Raw genomic sequence first — 14,615 nt, 5'->3', positions numbered from 1 at the left:
TTAAGTGGTAAAGTAAACTGTGAGGAGGATGCAAAGAGGCTACAATGGGATATTGATAGGTTGAGTGAAACATAGAAACATAGAAACATAGAAAATAGGTGCAGGAGCAGGCCATTTGGCCCCTTCAAGCCTGCACCACCATTCAATATGATCATGGCTGATCATGCAACTTCAATACCCCACTCCTGCCTTCTCGCCATACCCCCTGATCCCTTTAGCCATAAGGGCCACATCTAACTCCCTTTTGAAGATATCCAACAAACTGGACTCAACAACTTTCTGTGGTAGAAAATTCCACAGGTTCAAAATTCTCTGGGTGAAAAAGTTTCTCCTCATCTTGGTCCTACATGGCTTACCCCTTATCCTTAGACTGTGACCCCTGGTTCTGGACTTCCGCAACATCGAGAACATTCTTCCTGCATCTAACCTGTCCAATCCCGTCAGAATTTTATATGCTTCCATGAGATCCCCTCTCATTCTTCTAAATTCCAGTGAATATAAGCCTAATCGATCTAGTCTTTCTTCATATGTCAGTCCTGCCATCCCGGGAATCAGTCTGGTGAACCTTTGCTGCACACCCTCAATAGCAAGAATGTCCTTCCTCAGATTAGGAGGCCAAAACTGCACACAATACTCAAGGAGTGGTCTCACTAAGGCCCTGTACAACTGCAGCAAGACCTCCCTGCTCCTATACTCAAATCCTCTCGCTTTGAAGGCTAACATGCCATCTGCTTTCTTTACTGTGAGTGAGTGGGCAAGAACATGGCAAATGGAATACAGTGTGGAGAAGGGTGAAGTTATCTACTTTGGTCAGAAAAATAGAAAAACAGAATATTTCTTAAATGGTGAGAGACTGGGAAATGTTGGTATTTAGAGGGATCTGGATGTCCTTGTACATGATCACAAGAAAGTTAACATGCAGGTACAGCAGGTAATTAGGAAAGCAAATAGTATGTTAACCTTTATTACAAAAGGATTGGCGTACAAGAGTAAAGGCCGAGAAATTCTCCTCCTTTGCGCCTCCCGTTAGCCCCTCCAGGGGATGATAACGGGGCTTTGCGACCAGGCGTGGCAAAAGTACCGATGCTCACAAACTTTTCCTTAACCAATCAGATTGAAGAATCGTTAATGAGCAGCGCAAAGTCTGAACCAGGATGTGCATGTTAAAATAATGACTTCAATGTCAAGTCAGGTACAGGAAGCAAAATAAAGAAAGATTAATTGTATTTAAGAGCAAGAAAAAAAACAAAGAAAAAGTTAAAAAAAATATGTATTTTTAAAATCTCCAACAATAATTAAAATCTGAAGGAATGAAACTTCACACTCTAAAAATAAATTTTCAGCGGCAGAAAGTGGCAGTAGTAAAGATTTATCATGCCGTTACATTGGAATGGACAAGCCCTAACTTCTTCTGGCAAGTTTAGTCCATTATATATGAGGTAAGTACAGGAACGTCACGTTGTTTAGTGTATCTGAACGATGAGTCGGATGGCGAAATATCGGTATTGTGCAAATTTTGGAGGAGCAGGGCATCTCATACAGCAATTTTGTAATTTCTGCATTTATCTGCACATGTGCGGTCACCAGAAGTTGCTGTATGATTTTCAGATAAGTAACGATGAGCACCGTTAGCCTCACTGTTACTTCTACCACAAAATTCAGCCCAAAAAGAGTCCAGCACTTAGCAAAATGCTAAGTAAAATGTTCTTGCAACAGTACACTGCGTTCCTTACAGGGACTACTTCAAGGCTTCCATTTCAGAGCCTGGGAAAGCAGTATACTGCCGTAATAACATTCTATCAGTTTGTGCTAATACTGAAAGAGTATACCACGTCCTCATAAATCTTTTTAATGTAGGAATCAACAACTGGCCTGATATGTAGGACAATTAAAGGATTTTATTTTAAATAGAGCAGATTAAGCAAAATACTGCAGATGCTGGAAATCTGAAAAAAAAAACAGAAAATGCTGGAAATACTCAGCAGGTCAGGCAACACCTGGAGAGGGAGAAACAGAGTTAATGTATACAAATTTGACGTCACCCAAATCCAGGTCGCTGATTGCAGTGCGGGGAGGTTGGGGCGAAGGAGTGGCGAGGTCGGGAAGAAGAAGTGGCAAGAGTTCGTAGTGGGATGTGATCGGGGCCCAGGAGAGGCGTGAGTTCGGAGCCCAGAAGAGGCAAGAGCCCAGGGGCAGCATGGGCCAGCCCACACTGCGATATGTGTGCGCACTTGGTCCATGCAGCAGAGCTGGTCTCCAGTCGTCTTGCCATTGGACCAAGACCTAGCTCTGTCAAGCCCGTGTGGTGGCTGGTGTGCAACAGCCACCACACGTTAAAAGAATCCATGCACAGGCATCTTCCACCCTTCAATATGTAGTTTGGGATCTGGAATATTAGGTCCTTCATTGAAACACCTGTGAACTCATCCCTTTTTTGGTGTGGAAGCAAGTCATCCTCGGTTCGAGGGACTGCCTATGATGACGATACAAATTTGAGTGGTTTCACTACTGTACTGGAACCACTGAGTTATATTTATTGTAGAATTATGCAATGTTCAGTCACACCAAGCACTCAAATACATTGGTTCCAAGTGGCAAGAGCCAGCAGAAGACACTTACCCATTTTTATCTTTTGCTTTCCACCAATGCACATCACATTTCTGTAACAGGACATATTCTTCACCTTTAACTAGATTCAGATCATGAGTCTCTAATGCTTCAAAGTCATACATTGCTAGAACTATCTCCTCCTCCTCCTCCTCGTCTTCATCTCGTGGGAGGGGTGATGGAGGCTTACGAATAGACCCTGGTAGATGGCTGTGTAGCTGTTAAATAGGATAAAGAAACAAGATAGAATACTTTTTAAAATTAAAAGGTAAATTTGATGAATCAGACATCATCCAAATCTTACTAAAACTATGAATTAAACCTAATTTACCCAGTCATGCATGTTACATTCTGATGCCAAGTACTTTTAGATAACAAAGCATTTAAAATAACAACAGGATATATTGGGCTGAATTTTTGCCACCATTCTGCACTCTTTTTTTGGCGTACACTGGTTTTAAAATCTGCACGTTTCACCAAAGTTTCTGCGCCATCCTAAACTACTTACGGCCGATTTTTTTAGTTCCCAATTTTTTGACATCACGGGGGGTGCCGGGTGCGCCATTTCTGACCATTTAAGTGAATTTGGCCAAGTAGGATTTTTTTAAAATCGGCGCAGAGAACATAGAACATAAGAAATTGGAGCAGGAGTAGGCCATACGGCCCCTCGAGCCTGCTCCACCATTTAATACGATCGTGGCTGATCCGATCATGAACTCAGTTCCACTTCCCTGCCCGCTCCACATAACCCCTTATTCCCTTATCAGTTAAGAAACTGTCTATCTCTGTATTAAATTTATTCAATGACCCAGCTTCCACAGCTCTCCGAGGCAGCAAACTCCAGAGTTACAACCCTCAGAAGAAATTCCTCCTCATCTCAGTTTTAAATGGGCGGCCCCTTATTCTAAGATCATGCCCTCTAGTTCTAGTCTCCCCAATCAGTGGAAACATCCTCTCTGCATCCACCTTGTCAAGACCCCTCATGACCTTATGGGCCCAAGTTTCCACACGATTTGCGCCTGATTTTTAGGAGCAACTGGTGGAGAACGGACTATTTTAGAAATCGCAATTCTCCACATTTTTTTTTCTGCAGTTCTAGTCAGGTAGAACAGTTCTAGTTTAGAACAGAATTTTTTCTTCAAAAGGGGGCGTGTCCGGCCACTGACGCCTGATTTGAAAGTTTCCACAGTGAAAATGTACTCCAAACTAAAGTAGAATGGCGCCAGTGAAGATTTTTGTAGAAATGAAAAAACCTGTTCTACACATGAAAAAATCAGGCGCAGGTTACAAATTAGGCGTCCAGAACGTGGTGGGGGGGGGGGAAGGGAACTCATTAAATTTGACAATAAATCCTTATTTATACTTCTACAAATATTATACAAATAAATCCAACCTGGATAAACATTTATAAGCCAAGAAAAGATTAAATAAACCATCTTCCTACCTGTGTGAAAGTGCTTCAGCCAGGGAGAATTCTGCAGCTGTTCGTGCCGCTGAGTGAGAGACGGAGGTAGAGAGAGGGAGGGAGGGGGAAGAGAGAGAGAGGGAGAGAGGGAGGGAGGGAGAGAGAGAGAGGGGGGGGGGAAGAGAGGGGGGGGGAAGAGAGGGAGGGGGGAGAGAGGGAGGGGGGAGAGAGGGAGGGGGGAGAGAGGGAGGGGGGAGAGGGGGGGGTCGGGGGAGCGGGTGTCGGGTCGGGGGGGGGGGAGCGGATGTCGGGTCGGGGGGGGGGAGCGGGTGTCGGGTCGGGGGGGGGGGAGCGGGCCTCGGGTCGGGGAGCGGGACTCGGGTCGGGGCGGGGCAGGGGGGAGCGCGGGTCTCTGTCGGGGCGGGGGGGAGCGGGTCTCGGGTGTCGGGTCGGGGCAGGGGGGGAAAGCGGGTGTCGGGTCGGGGCGGGAGGGGAGGAGAGCGGGTGTCGGGTCGGGGCGGGCGGGGGGGGGGGGTGGAGCGGGTGTCGGGTCGGGTCTGGTCGGCGGGGGGGGGGAGCGAGTGCCGGGTCTGGTTGGGCGGGGAGTAGGAGCTGGCCATGAGAGGAGCCTCATTCACGCAGCCCCAGTGAGGCCATCGGGCCAGGGCTAGGGGCTGCGTGCTTCGGGCCCCTCCCACACAGTTCGGCGCCTGGAGCTACTGCACTTGCGTGCCGACTGTAGCGCGCATGTGCAGAGGTCCAGGCACTGTTTTCAGCGCAGGGACCTGGCTCCGCCCCCCCCACAACTCGTGCCGGCTGCGCCGAGTGCCACAGGACCTGTAAGTCGGTGGAGACTACCGAGGATTTTTTTAGGCGCCGTTTTAAGCGCGAAAAACGGGCGCCCAGCTCGGAGGGGCGCCCATTTTTATTCTTGTGGAAACTTGGGCCCTATATGTTTCAATAACATCACCTCTCATTCTTCTGAATTCCAATGAGTAGAGGCCCAACCTACTCAACCTTTCCTCATAAGTCAAGAAGACACCATTGTTTTAGCGGAGCTGAAGACATGGCACCGGAGGCGGGAGGCCTTTCGGCCCAGGATAGCACCGGCACCTGGGGTGTGGGGGGGGGGGGCGGCGGGGGGCCAGTCGGCCCGGGATAGCAGCAGCACCGGGGGCAGAGGGGCCATTCAAAAATAAAATATGTTCTTTAGGCAACACAGTAGTTAAAACAGTCCAGACTTGATTGTCTGTCAGGTAGCGCCGATTGTGAGTGGCCAGGTCTACGTGATCTTTGAACTTGTTTCCATCAGTTGGATAAGAAAACTGATGATACATGTACATCTAAGCGAGCCAAAGGTGGGCAGAGGAAACATTTCAAGGACACCCTCAAAGCCTCCCTGATAAAGTGCAACATCCCCACTGACACCTGGGAGTCCCTGGCTAAAGACCGCCCTAAGTGGAGGAAGAGCATCCGGGAAGGCGCTGAGCACCTCGAGTCTCATCGCCGAGAGCATGCAGAAATCAAGCGCAGGCAGCGGAAAGAGCATGCGGCAAACCAGTCCCACCACCCTTTCCCTCAACGACTATCTGTCCCACCTGTGACAGGGACTGTGGTTCTCGTATTAGACTGTTCAGCCACCTAAAGACTCATTTTTAGAGTGGAAGCAAGTCTTCCTCGATTCCAAGGGACTACTTATGATGATGATGATGATGATGATGATGATGATGATGATAATGATGATGATGATGAACTGAAGCACTAAACAGAAGTGTTTCATCTCAGAAAGTGGATTAAAAACAACAAGATCTATCCTGGGCCTCTTGAATTTCTTGTTGATTTTATACTGACATTGAACAGTTCTGTTTGTTTGACTGAAAGGCATACATCGGGTGAATGTCCTGCAAAGTTAGCTAAATGGGAGAATGCCATCATAAAGCTATTATAACATATTTATGGCATGTTTCGTAGAGAATTTAAAATCAATAAAAAGTTGAAAGTTGAAAGTAAACAATTGATAATTTCAGCAGCTAAGTGGTTAAAACTTGTTGAAACTTATATATTAATTTTGGGCTCAAATTTAAGTTGGGGGATTCCGTGGTGAAATGATAATTTGAAAACCATGAACAAAATAATGTATTTTCCATTTTGACGATGTACTATTAATTTGTTCATCTCTTCCTGTAATATTCAAGCATATTATCTGCCTATAATTTTATTATCCTTAGTAGTTGCACTGACTGCACATTGAGTCTGTTAAACCACTGCTTGTCCTAATTTAAAATACAATCATCATCACAGGAAATCAGTTCAATTTACTTAACAAGCAGAATGAGGAATAACAGGTCCACTCTTTTGCTTGTCTTTTATTCACATTCATTTCCAGTAACTGATATTGATTATGTTGTAAACATTAAAATAATTTTAAATGTTTGTTTGTTTATTTCATTGCTTGTAAAAGTTTTCTTTGTTTAGGCTGACTTACCTAAATTGTTTTTAAGTTCAAAAGAAATTAAATTAACTGAGATTTTTTTTTAAAATTTAGTTTAAAAAGTGAAAACCTTGTTTTCAACAACCCATTCCCCAATTCTATTAAACGAAAGAGACTTGGTTAAATTCCTAGGGATGAATTTAAAAATGATCAAAATCTATACAAGGTTCTGCCCGAAGTCAAATTTCCAAAAACAGTATGAAATAGCAGAAGCAGGGAGGTTTAGGTAGTCTTTGGTTCCAACATTGATTGGCCAAGGATTAGCACCGGCACCGGGGACGGGGGGGGGCATTCAGCCCGGGATAGCAGCGGCATCGGGGATGGGGGGCCATTTGGCCCGTGTTAGCAGTGGGACATGGGACCGGGGACGGGGAGGGTGGGCCATTCAGCCTGGGATAGCAGCGGCACCGGGGCTCTACAATTGCTTATTTCTTGCTGCATCTTGCACTTTGCAGCCTCAGCCCTTCAGTGTGTCCCTTGTTACCCTGACAACCTCAGTTTTTCGGTGCCCAGAGTTTAGGGACAATCTGCGCCGCTCCAAAATGAAAGTTTATTCCGGCAAAATTGCAACTTTTGTTTTGGCGCAGTCGGCCACAAAAAAAAAATCGGACGTACTTCTACAACTGCGCCAAAAATCGGCAATGTGGAAAATTGGCCCCATGAAATAAACTAATCAAACTCAAAGAGGAAAAAACACTGGTCCGGACAGATTACATCCACGCATTTTTAAAGCATCTAAGAATGAGATAGCAGAGGGATTACTACATGACGAAGTGCAACACCACCTTCAGTGTGCCAGTGCAGCCTTCAGTCGCCTGAGGATGACAGTGTTTGAAGACCAGGACCTCAAACCCGGCACCAAGCTCATGGTCTACAGAGCAGTGGTGATACCCGCCCTCCTATGTGCTTCAGAGACATGGACTATGAGGTGCCTGCTGTACAAAGCACTGAAGTACCACCAATGCTGCCTCCGCAAGATCCTGCAAATCCATTGGCAGGCTGGGCGCACCAACGTCAGTGTTCTCGCTCAGGCAAACATCGAAGCACTGACCACACTCGATCAGCTCCGCTGGATGGGCCACATTGTCTGCATGCCCGATATGAGACTCCCAAAACAAGTGCTCTACTTGGAGCTTTGACACCGGCAAGCGAACACCAGGTGGGCAGAAGAAACGCTACAAGGACACCCTCAAAGCCCCCTTGAAAAAGTGCAACATTCCCACCAACACCTGGGAAGCCCTGGCCCAAGACTGCAAAAAGTGGAAGAAAAGTATCCAGGAAGGTGCTGAACACCTCAAGGCTCTTCGCCAAGAGCAAGCTGAAGCCAAGCGTCGACAGCAGATGGATTGCGCGGCAACCCAGGCACCCCAACCTCCCATTCCTTCAACCACCATCTGCACCACCTGTGACAGAGACTGTCGGTCCCACATTGGACTCTTCAGTCACCTGAGAACTCATTTTTAGTGTGGAAGCAAGTCATTCTCAATTCTGAGGGACTGCCTAAGAAGGAGAAAGGTTGCAGAGGGGGGTTATGAGCCAGGTGGCTAGGCCGTATGCTTTGTCCCCGATCAGCCAGCTGTGCCCTTACCTTTGTCGCTGAAACATTCGTGTGACAGTGCTCTCACTCAAGATGAAAGTATCATGTGCCCTCCCTGGATAGAGGGCATTCACTGCCAGGATGCGCTGCATGTGGTCGCACACCAGCTGCACATTTAAAGAGTGGTATCCCTTTCGGTTTCTGAATACCTCTGCATTGTCGAATGGTGCTCATAAGGCGATGTGTGTACAGTCAATGGCTCCTTGAACCCTGGGAAATCCGCAAATCTGCTGAACGCAATAGCCCTCTCATTCTCGCTGTCCCTGCTCATAGGGAACTTTATGAAGTCCATTCTGCAGGCGTACAAAGCCTTTGTTGTGTGCCGAATGCAGCGATGTGTAGCGTGTTGAGAAATGCTGCATATGTCCTCTGCTGTTGGCTGGAAGGAGCCGGAGGCATAGAAGGCATCACCACAGTCACCTTCACTCCGATGGGCAGTGCAGTCCTGTTGGTGCTGGTAGGCTGTAGGACTGCCTGTAGGAGATCGCATACCTCTGTCAGCACTTCTTTTCGGAAGCGCAGCTTTCTTATGCACTGCACCACAGAGAGCTGGAAGTATGAGCGATGGTCCCTGTAAACCCGTGGTAGGTAAGGCCTCCTCCCCAGACATCCTCGACCCCTCTTCATCAGTGAGTCCACTTGGCCAAGAGCCCTCCTTCTAGCTTGAAGTTGCCTGCCAATAGCAACCAGCATGATACGCTGCCCCCATTCAAATCTCTCATTGACTTTGTAAGGGGTCTGTAATGGCACATAAAAAATGCCCAGCGTTACGCCCAAAAACAGCATTTAATCGCCTCTCCGGGGCACAAACAGACACAAAGACGAAAATCCAGCCCAATATCTTTCCATGCGTAGAATTAGGAAAATAAAAGAGCGTTCAGATGCAACTTTGTGTCGCTGTTCATTATTTGATCTCTAATAAGCCAAGAGCTAAATGGCAGAATAATTTCTTAATAGTTATAAGGTTGGGGAATGTTGGAAAACCCAATGAGCCAAATCATGCATTATATACATTAAAGCAAAGGTGAATTCCAATATATTTCCTGCATTATTGGCAGGCACTGTAAGATTAACATTTTCCAAATAATCACCCTTAACATGTACTTGGCTCTTAAAAATAGAATATGCAGTCATACAGCAGTTTGGAGCTTGGGTCGAAGATGTGCATTAATTATTCCTACATTCCTAATCATGAAAGTGACTGCAGACCTGGAATTAAATGACATGTTTGTTCAAACTCTCTAATAGCTGTCCTCAGAATACAATACTTTTAAACATGCATTGCTTGTTCAAGCATCCCTTCTTAGGTTCAGCAAATGATGCCATCTTCCTGTGAGGTCAATACTATAATACCACAAACATAAGTTGGCCTGCAAGAGATATTAAAACCATTTTGCTCAATGATAGAAAATGATTAATGAGCTAACATTTAACTCTCATTACTAACAGCTATTAGAAATATTATTTAAACTACAGTAATAGAACATTAATAAAGTGATGCATACAAGTAGACTTAGTGTTTTTTTTTGTAATTTCTTACCATGTCATCTGGTGTTGGTGGAAGTGGTTTTCGAGTAACTGAAAAGAAAAAACATTGCTTTCAACAGATGAAGTAGTATTGTAATCTCCAACACAAATTTATAAAAAAATCTAACTCAAGAACATATTTAACCAGTGTCAAAATAATTTGATTCGTAGATTGATAAAAGTTTCTAAAGTCAAGACTTGATGTAGCTATCAATAAAAACTCCCATTCAACATACCCACCTACAAATTTCAATCGAACACATAACCTGATCAATAGGTGTGACTCAATATTAGATAAAAGAGGCCTGAAACACTAAAAATCCACAGGAGCCCTGCTGAAGTATCAATTGTGCTGACAAAATTTGGGGGGGGACATTTTGCCCAATATTGGCTTAGCCCACATCAACATCAGCAGCTGCATTTACCTACAAACAATAGTGGCTACATTTAAAAAAAGGAATTCACTGGATGTAAAGCATTTTGGGATATCCTGAAGTCAAAAAGGCGTATTACGGAGTAGAAATTGGACCTCAATGCGCCGAGGCCCAATTTTGCCCCAAAGGTGCATGATAAAGATCTGACTCGAAATTGGGCCATTTTTTCAGGCATTAGGTTACTTAAATATGTAAATAGGCCCAATGCCTGTTTTAGGCTCCCTTACAGAAACTGGGAAGCGACAAGCGAGGGTGGTGTCAGGCCTGCCTGCTCAGGATTCTTCAGTGACTGCTGGGGCCTAAGTTGCCGCCACCCCGTTATCCACACCAGCCTGCTCCTAGGATTTACTTTCGAGCTGCTGACAGTTGGCAAGTGGCCTGATATACTTCTAAATAAATGCACAAGCTGCCTGTAGCAAGACAGGTGTCAGCAGCTTGCACCAATTTTTTTAATGAGGCTAGAGATCAATTTCGGGCTGGCTTCGGGCCTCCTGGTCGGGCACGCTCTGCCAGCTCAGCATCGATTCTGAGCCCAAAAAAAGGCGCAGACAAATTGGGGTTAAAATTAAATCATAAACCATGAAAAAAATGAGTAGCTGAATCCTAATATGGGACTGCAGCTTTGAAACTACCCAATGGTATTATAAAAATAATCCATATATGTTAATTTTTTACAAGTGGTTTTATTCAACGTAATACCGCCTACCAACAAATATAACTCAGTGCCTATTCAGTTAGAAGCCCTTTGAATGTACACAAATAAAATGATAAAGCAATACCAATTTCTGAATAAGAGGCAGTTTCAACAACATACATAATTTTAAGAAATGCAATACTTACGATCACCAAAGAGGTTATATTCCTCACAGCCTGGAGCAAGTTTATCTGCTTGTCTACAGCATTGCCATGCTCCATCTGCCCAGAACTTTGGGTGATATTTTGGTAATATTAAGTCATTATTTTTTATTTCTAATTTAAAAAGAAAAAAGATAATAATTAACCTCAAAGGATGATGATCGCTGACTTAATTACAATCTCAGTTAGTGAAAATGGCTCCCAACTTGAGCACAATCCACTCTGACCTTGTCTAAATCTCATGCTGTACAATTTCTGAAGTATGCTTAAAAGCCATTTATTTAAATTTAGAAGTTGAAATTGAAAGTATGAGATTCTTAAGCTACAACCTGAAAGAGCAAATCCAACCATCAACATCTCTTTATAAAAACTATTATTTTTAATGATATTTAGTTTATTTCTATATTTACATTGATTTTTAAAATATGTCCTATTGTTTAAACAGTGATCGCTGATAACTTCGAAGTAGCATGAGTCCAACCGTAGGAAGCAGCCAAGTTGATATCCATAGTCAAAGAAGCATTTTGAGGTTGTTAATAATTATGTTAATTTGGCTTAATCACACCATCTTGTTCAGTAACTCATCTATAAATGTTCTGCTATTGTACAAGATTTATGGTAGTAGTGTCGGCTCCTGGTGTGCAGGTCTTGCACAGCTCGATTCAAATCAAAACTAAACTTGCCAGAATTTGCTTACGCTAGTGACAGGAAGAACAGTAGAATGGAATCTTCATGGTCACTGTCCTGATAAAACCCTGGGAAATTTACTTTTAGGTTATAATTGGATGCATGAGACCCACACAGGTACCAGAGCCATTTGTTTTGCACTGATATCAGCATTGACATTTTATAAAAGTATACAGGATGCAAGAAAAGACCATCAGATTCACCAACTTTACTCTTTCCACAGACCATATATAATCAATTGCATCAAAGACGCTACTCAACCAATGTAAGATTCTCATTGGCCAAGTTATAACACTGAATAAAATAAATAGCAAAATTGAAAATAATTCCCCAAATCATTCAGTGGTTAAATGCACTCTGTTCAGTGGTATTGAACTATACACAGAAGAAAGGTCCTGTGTTTCTTCCCTAGTCTACAGAGGTAACAATAGAGTTAGTGCTATTGATTTCTGTGTCTGAGGCTAGCCATGCACCAGGGTGCAGAGCGGGAAGGGGATTACAATCAAGCTCCTTGCTTTTTACCATTATATTGCAAGCTCTTCTGAATGTTCATTTGGGAAAGTTGCCTGCAGCAAGCATCAAACTTGATTACGATGACACATATGCTTACAATTGTTCCATTTTTCTTCCTTCATTGTTTCACTTCCCCTCTCCCTAGTGTCACGTGCCATTCCCAACCCAAGAGGACTAACAACAACAACTTGTATTTATATAGCGCCTTTAACATAGTGAAACGTCCCAAGGTGCTTCACAGGAGAATTATGCGATAAAAATGTGACACCGAGCCGCATAAGTAGAAATTAGTGCAGGTGAGAGGTAGGTTTTAAGGAGCGTCTTGAAGGAGGAAGGAGAGGTAGAGAGGCGGAGAGGTTTAGGCAGGGAGTTCCAGAGCTTGAGGCATAGGCAACAGAAGACATGGCCACTAATGGTTGAGCGATTATAATCAGAGATGCTCAGGAGGGCAGAATTAGAGGAGCGCAGATATTTCAGGGGGTTGTGTGGCTTGAGGAGATTACAGAGATAGGGAGGGGAGAGGCCATGGAAGGAGTTGAAAATAAGGATGAGAATTTTGAAATCAAGGCGTTGCTTAACCAGAAGCCAATGTAGGACAGCGAGCAAAGGAGTGATGGGTGAGCTGGATTGGTGCGAGTTAGGACACGGGCAGCCGTGTTTTAGATCACCTCTAGTTCACGTGGGGTAGAAAATGTGGGAGGCCAGCCAGGAGTGCATTAGAATAGTCAAGTCTAGAGGTAACAAAGGCATGGATAAGGGTTTCAGCAGCAGATGAGCTGAGGCAAGGGCGGAGTCGGGCAATGTTACAGAGGTGGAATAGGCAGTCTTAGTTATGCTGCGGATATGTGGTCAAAAGCTCATTTCAGGGTCAAAGAGTGGTTAACTGTATCAAAGGCTGCAGACAAGTCAAGAAGGACAAGGATGGAAAGTTTGCCGTTATCACAATCACAAAGGATTTTGATGAGAGCCTTTACGGTACTGTGACAGGCGTGGAACTGGATTGGAGGCATTCAAACATAGAATTGCGGGAAAGATGGGCACGGATTTGGGCGGCAACAACACATTCAAGGACTTGAGAGGAAAGGGAGATTGGAGATGTGGCGATAGTTTGCAAGGAAGGAGGGATCGAGGGTTGTTTTTTTTTTTGAGGAGAGGGATGATGACAGCACATTTGAGGGAGAGGAGGACAGTACCTGAGGACAGCAAACCATTAACAATGTCAGCTAACATGGGAGCCAGAAAAGGAAGTTGGGTGGTCAGCAGTTTGGTGGGAATAGGGTTAAGGAAGCAGGAAGTGGGTCTCATGGACAGGATGAGCTCGGAAAGGTCGTGAGGGGAGATCGGAGAGAAACTGGAGAAAGATTTGAGGGCAGGGCTAGGGCAGGGGGCTTCCTTAGAGGAAGTTTGGCCCTAGGGGAAGAAAGGCAAGAGGTAGAGGCGGCCGAATGGATGGTCTCAATCTTAGAGACAAAGAAGTCCGTGATCTCCTCATATTTTTTGTCAGAGGTGAGGGTGGAGACTGGGGAAAGGGGATTAAAAAGACGGTTAAAAAGTGGAGAATAGAAACAGGGGTTTATCTTTACATTCCAGAATGATTTTGGCAGACGAGAGCAGGACCAGATAGTGCTTTACGTTGTCCAGTCATATCTGATGATGAATGGCTAAACCAGTTGTCCACCATATCTGTTCAAGTCTCCGTCCCTTGGATTAAGGGAGCGAAGATCAGGGCTGTAACAGGGGGAACGGCCAAGGTGAGAGAGTAATTGTTTTAACAAGGACTAGGGTGGTGAGGGTGTGATTGAACAGATCGGTGGCTGCAGAAATGTTGATGTCAATGACGCAGCGGATTAGGCGGTGGTCCGTCCAGCAGTCGTCAGCTCCAGTCATGGCGCAGGTGATGTGCACGTCTGTGCGATCCCTGGCTCGGACGATGACATAGTCGAGCAGGTGCCAGTGTTTGGGGCGAGGGTGTTGCCACGATGCCTTCTATTTGTCCCTCGGGCGGAACAAGGTGTTAGTAATGACAAGTTTATGTTCTAGACATTTTGTCAGGAGTAGGGTACCACTGGAGTTGGCTTTCCCTACCCCCTCTCTGCCAATCACGCCTCCCCAGAAGGCTGTGTCCTTGCCGGCTCTAGTGTTGAAGTCACCGAGGAGGATCAGTTTGTCATCCGCGGGGAAGCGGGACAGGGATTTTTGAGAGGTTGGAGTAGAAACCCTCTTTGGTCTCATCTGTTGCATCGAGTGTTGGGGCGTCTGCACTGGTGACTGTGGTGCATTGATTCCAGGATAGGGAGAGTGGAAGAGTCATGAGGCATTCGTTAACCCCGCAGGGGGAGTCTTTGAGGCAGTCAACCAGCTTGTTTTTGATGGCGAAGCCGACTCCGTGGGGACGGCATTCTTCCTCTGGTTTCCCTTTCCAGAAGATGATGCAACCTTCATCTTGTTCCTTGAGCTGGCCTTCCCCTGTCCGCCGGGTCTCTCTTAGGGCAACGATGT

General features: G+C 45.2%; 1 protein-coding gene across 4 annotated transcripts in view; it reads right to left on the bottom strand.

Annotated features, from left to right (window-relative positions):
* The window catches only part of tec (tec protein tyrosine kinase), a 301,217-nt gene that overhangs the window by 122,678 nt on the left and 163,924 nt on the right, over nt 1–14,615 (bottom strand). For all 4 annotated transcript variants that reach the window (XM_070870133.1, XM_070870134.1, XM_070870137.1 and 1 more), the window contains 3 exons: nt 10,902–11,030; nt 9,641–9,678; nt 2,620–2,825 (listed from right to left, as the gene is read on the bottom strand). In XM_070870133.1, coding sequence (XP_070726234.1) covers nt 2,620–2,825; nt 9,641–9,678; nt 10,902–11,030 — 373 coding nt within the window. The remainder of the gene's footprint in view (nt 1–2,619; nt 2,826–9,640; nt 9,679–10,901; nt 11,031–14,615) is intronic.

Source organism: Pristiophorus japonicus, chromosome 2 (genome assembly GCF_044704955.1).
Source record: "Pristiophorus japonicus isolate sPriJap1 chromosome 2, sPriJap1.hap1, whole genome shotgun sequence".
Taxonomy (NCBI): Eukaryota; Metazoa; Chordata; class Chondrichthyes; family Pristiophoridae; genus Pristiophorus; species Pristiophorus japonicus.
The sequence above is the reverse complement of the archived record's forward strand: the minus strand, read 5'-3'. Positions and strand labels throughout refer to the sequence as shown.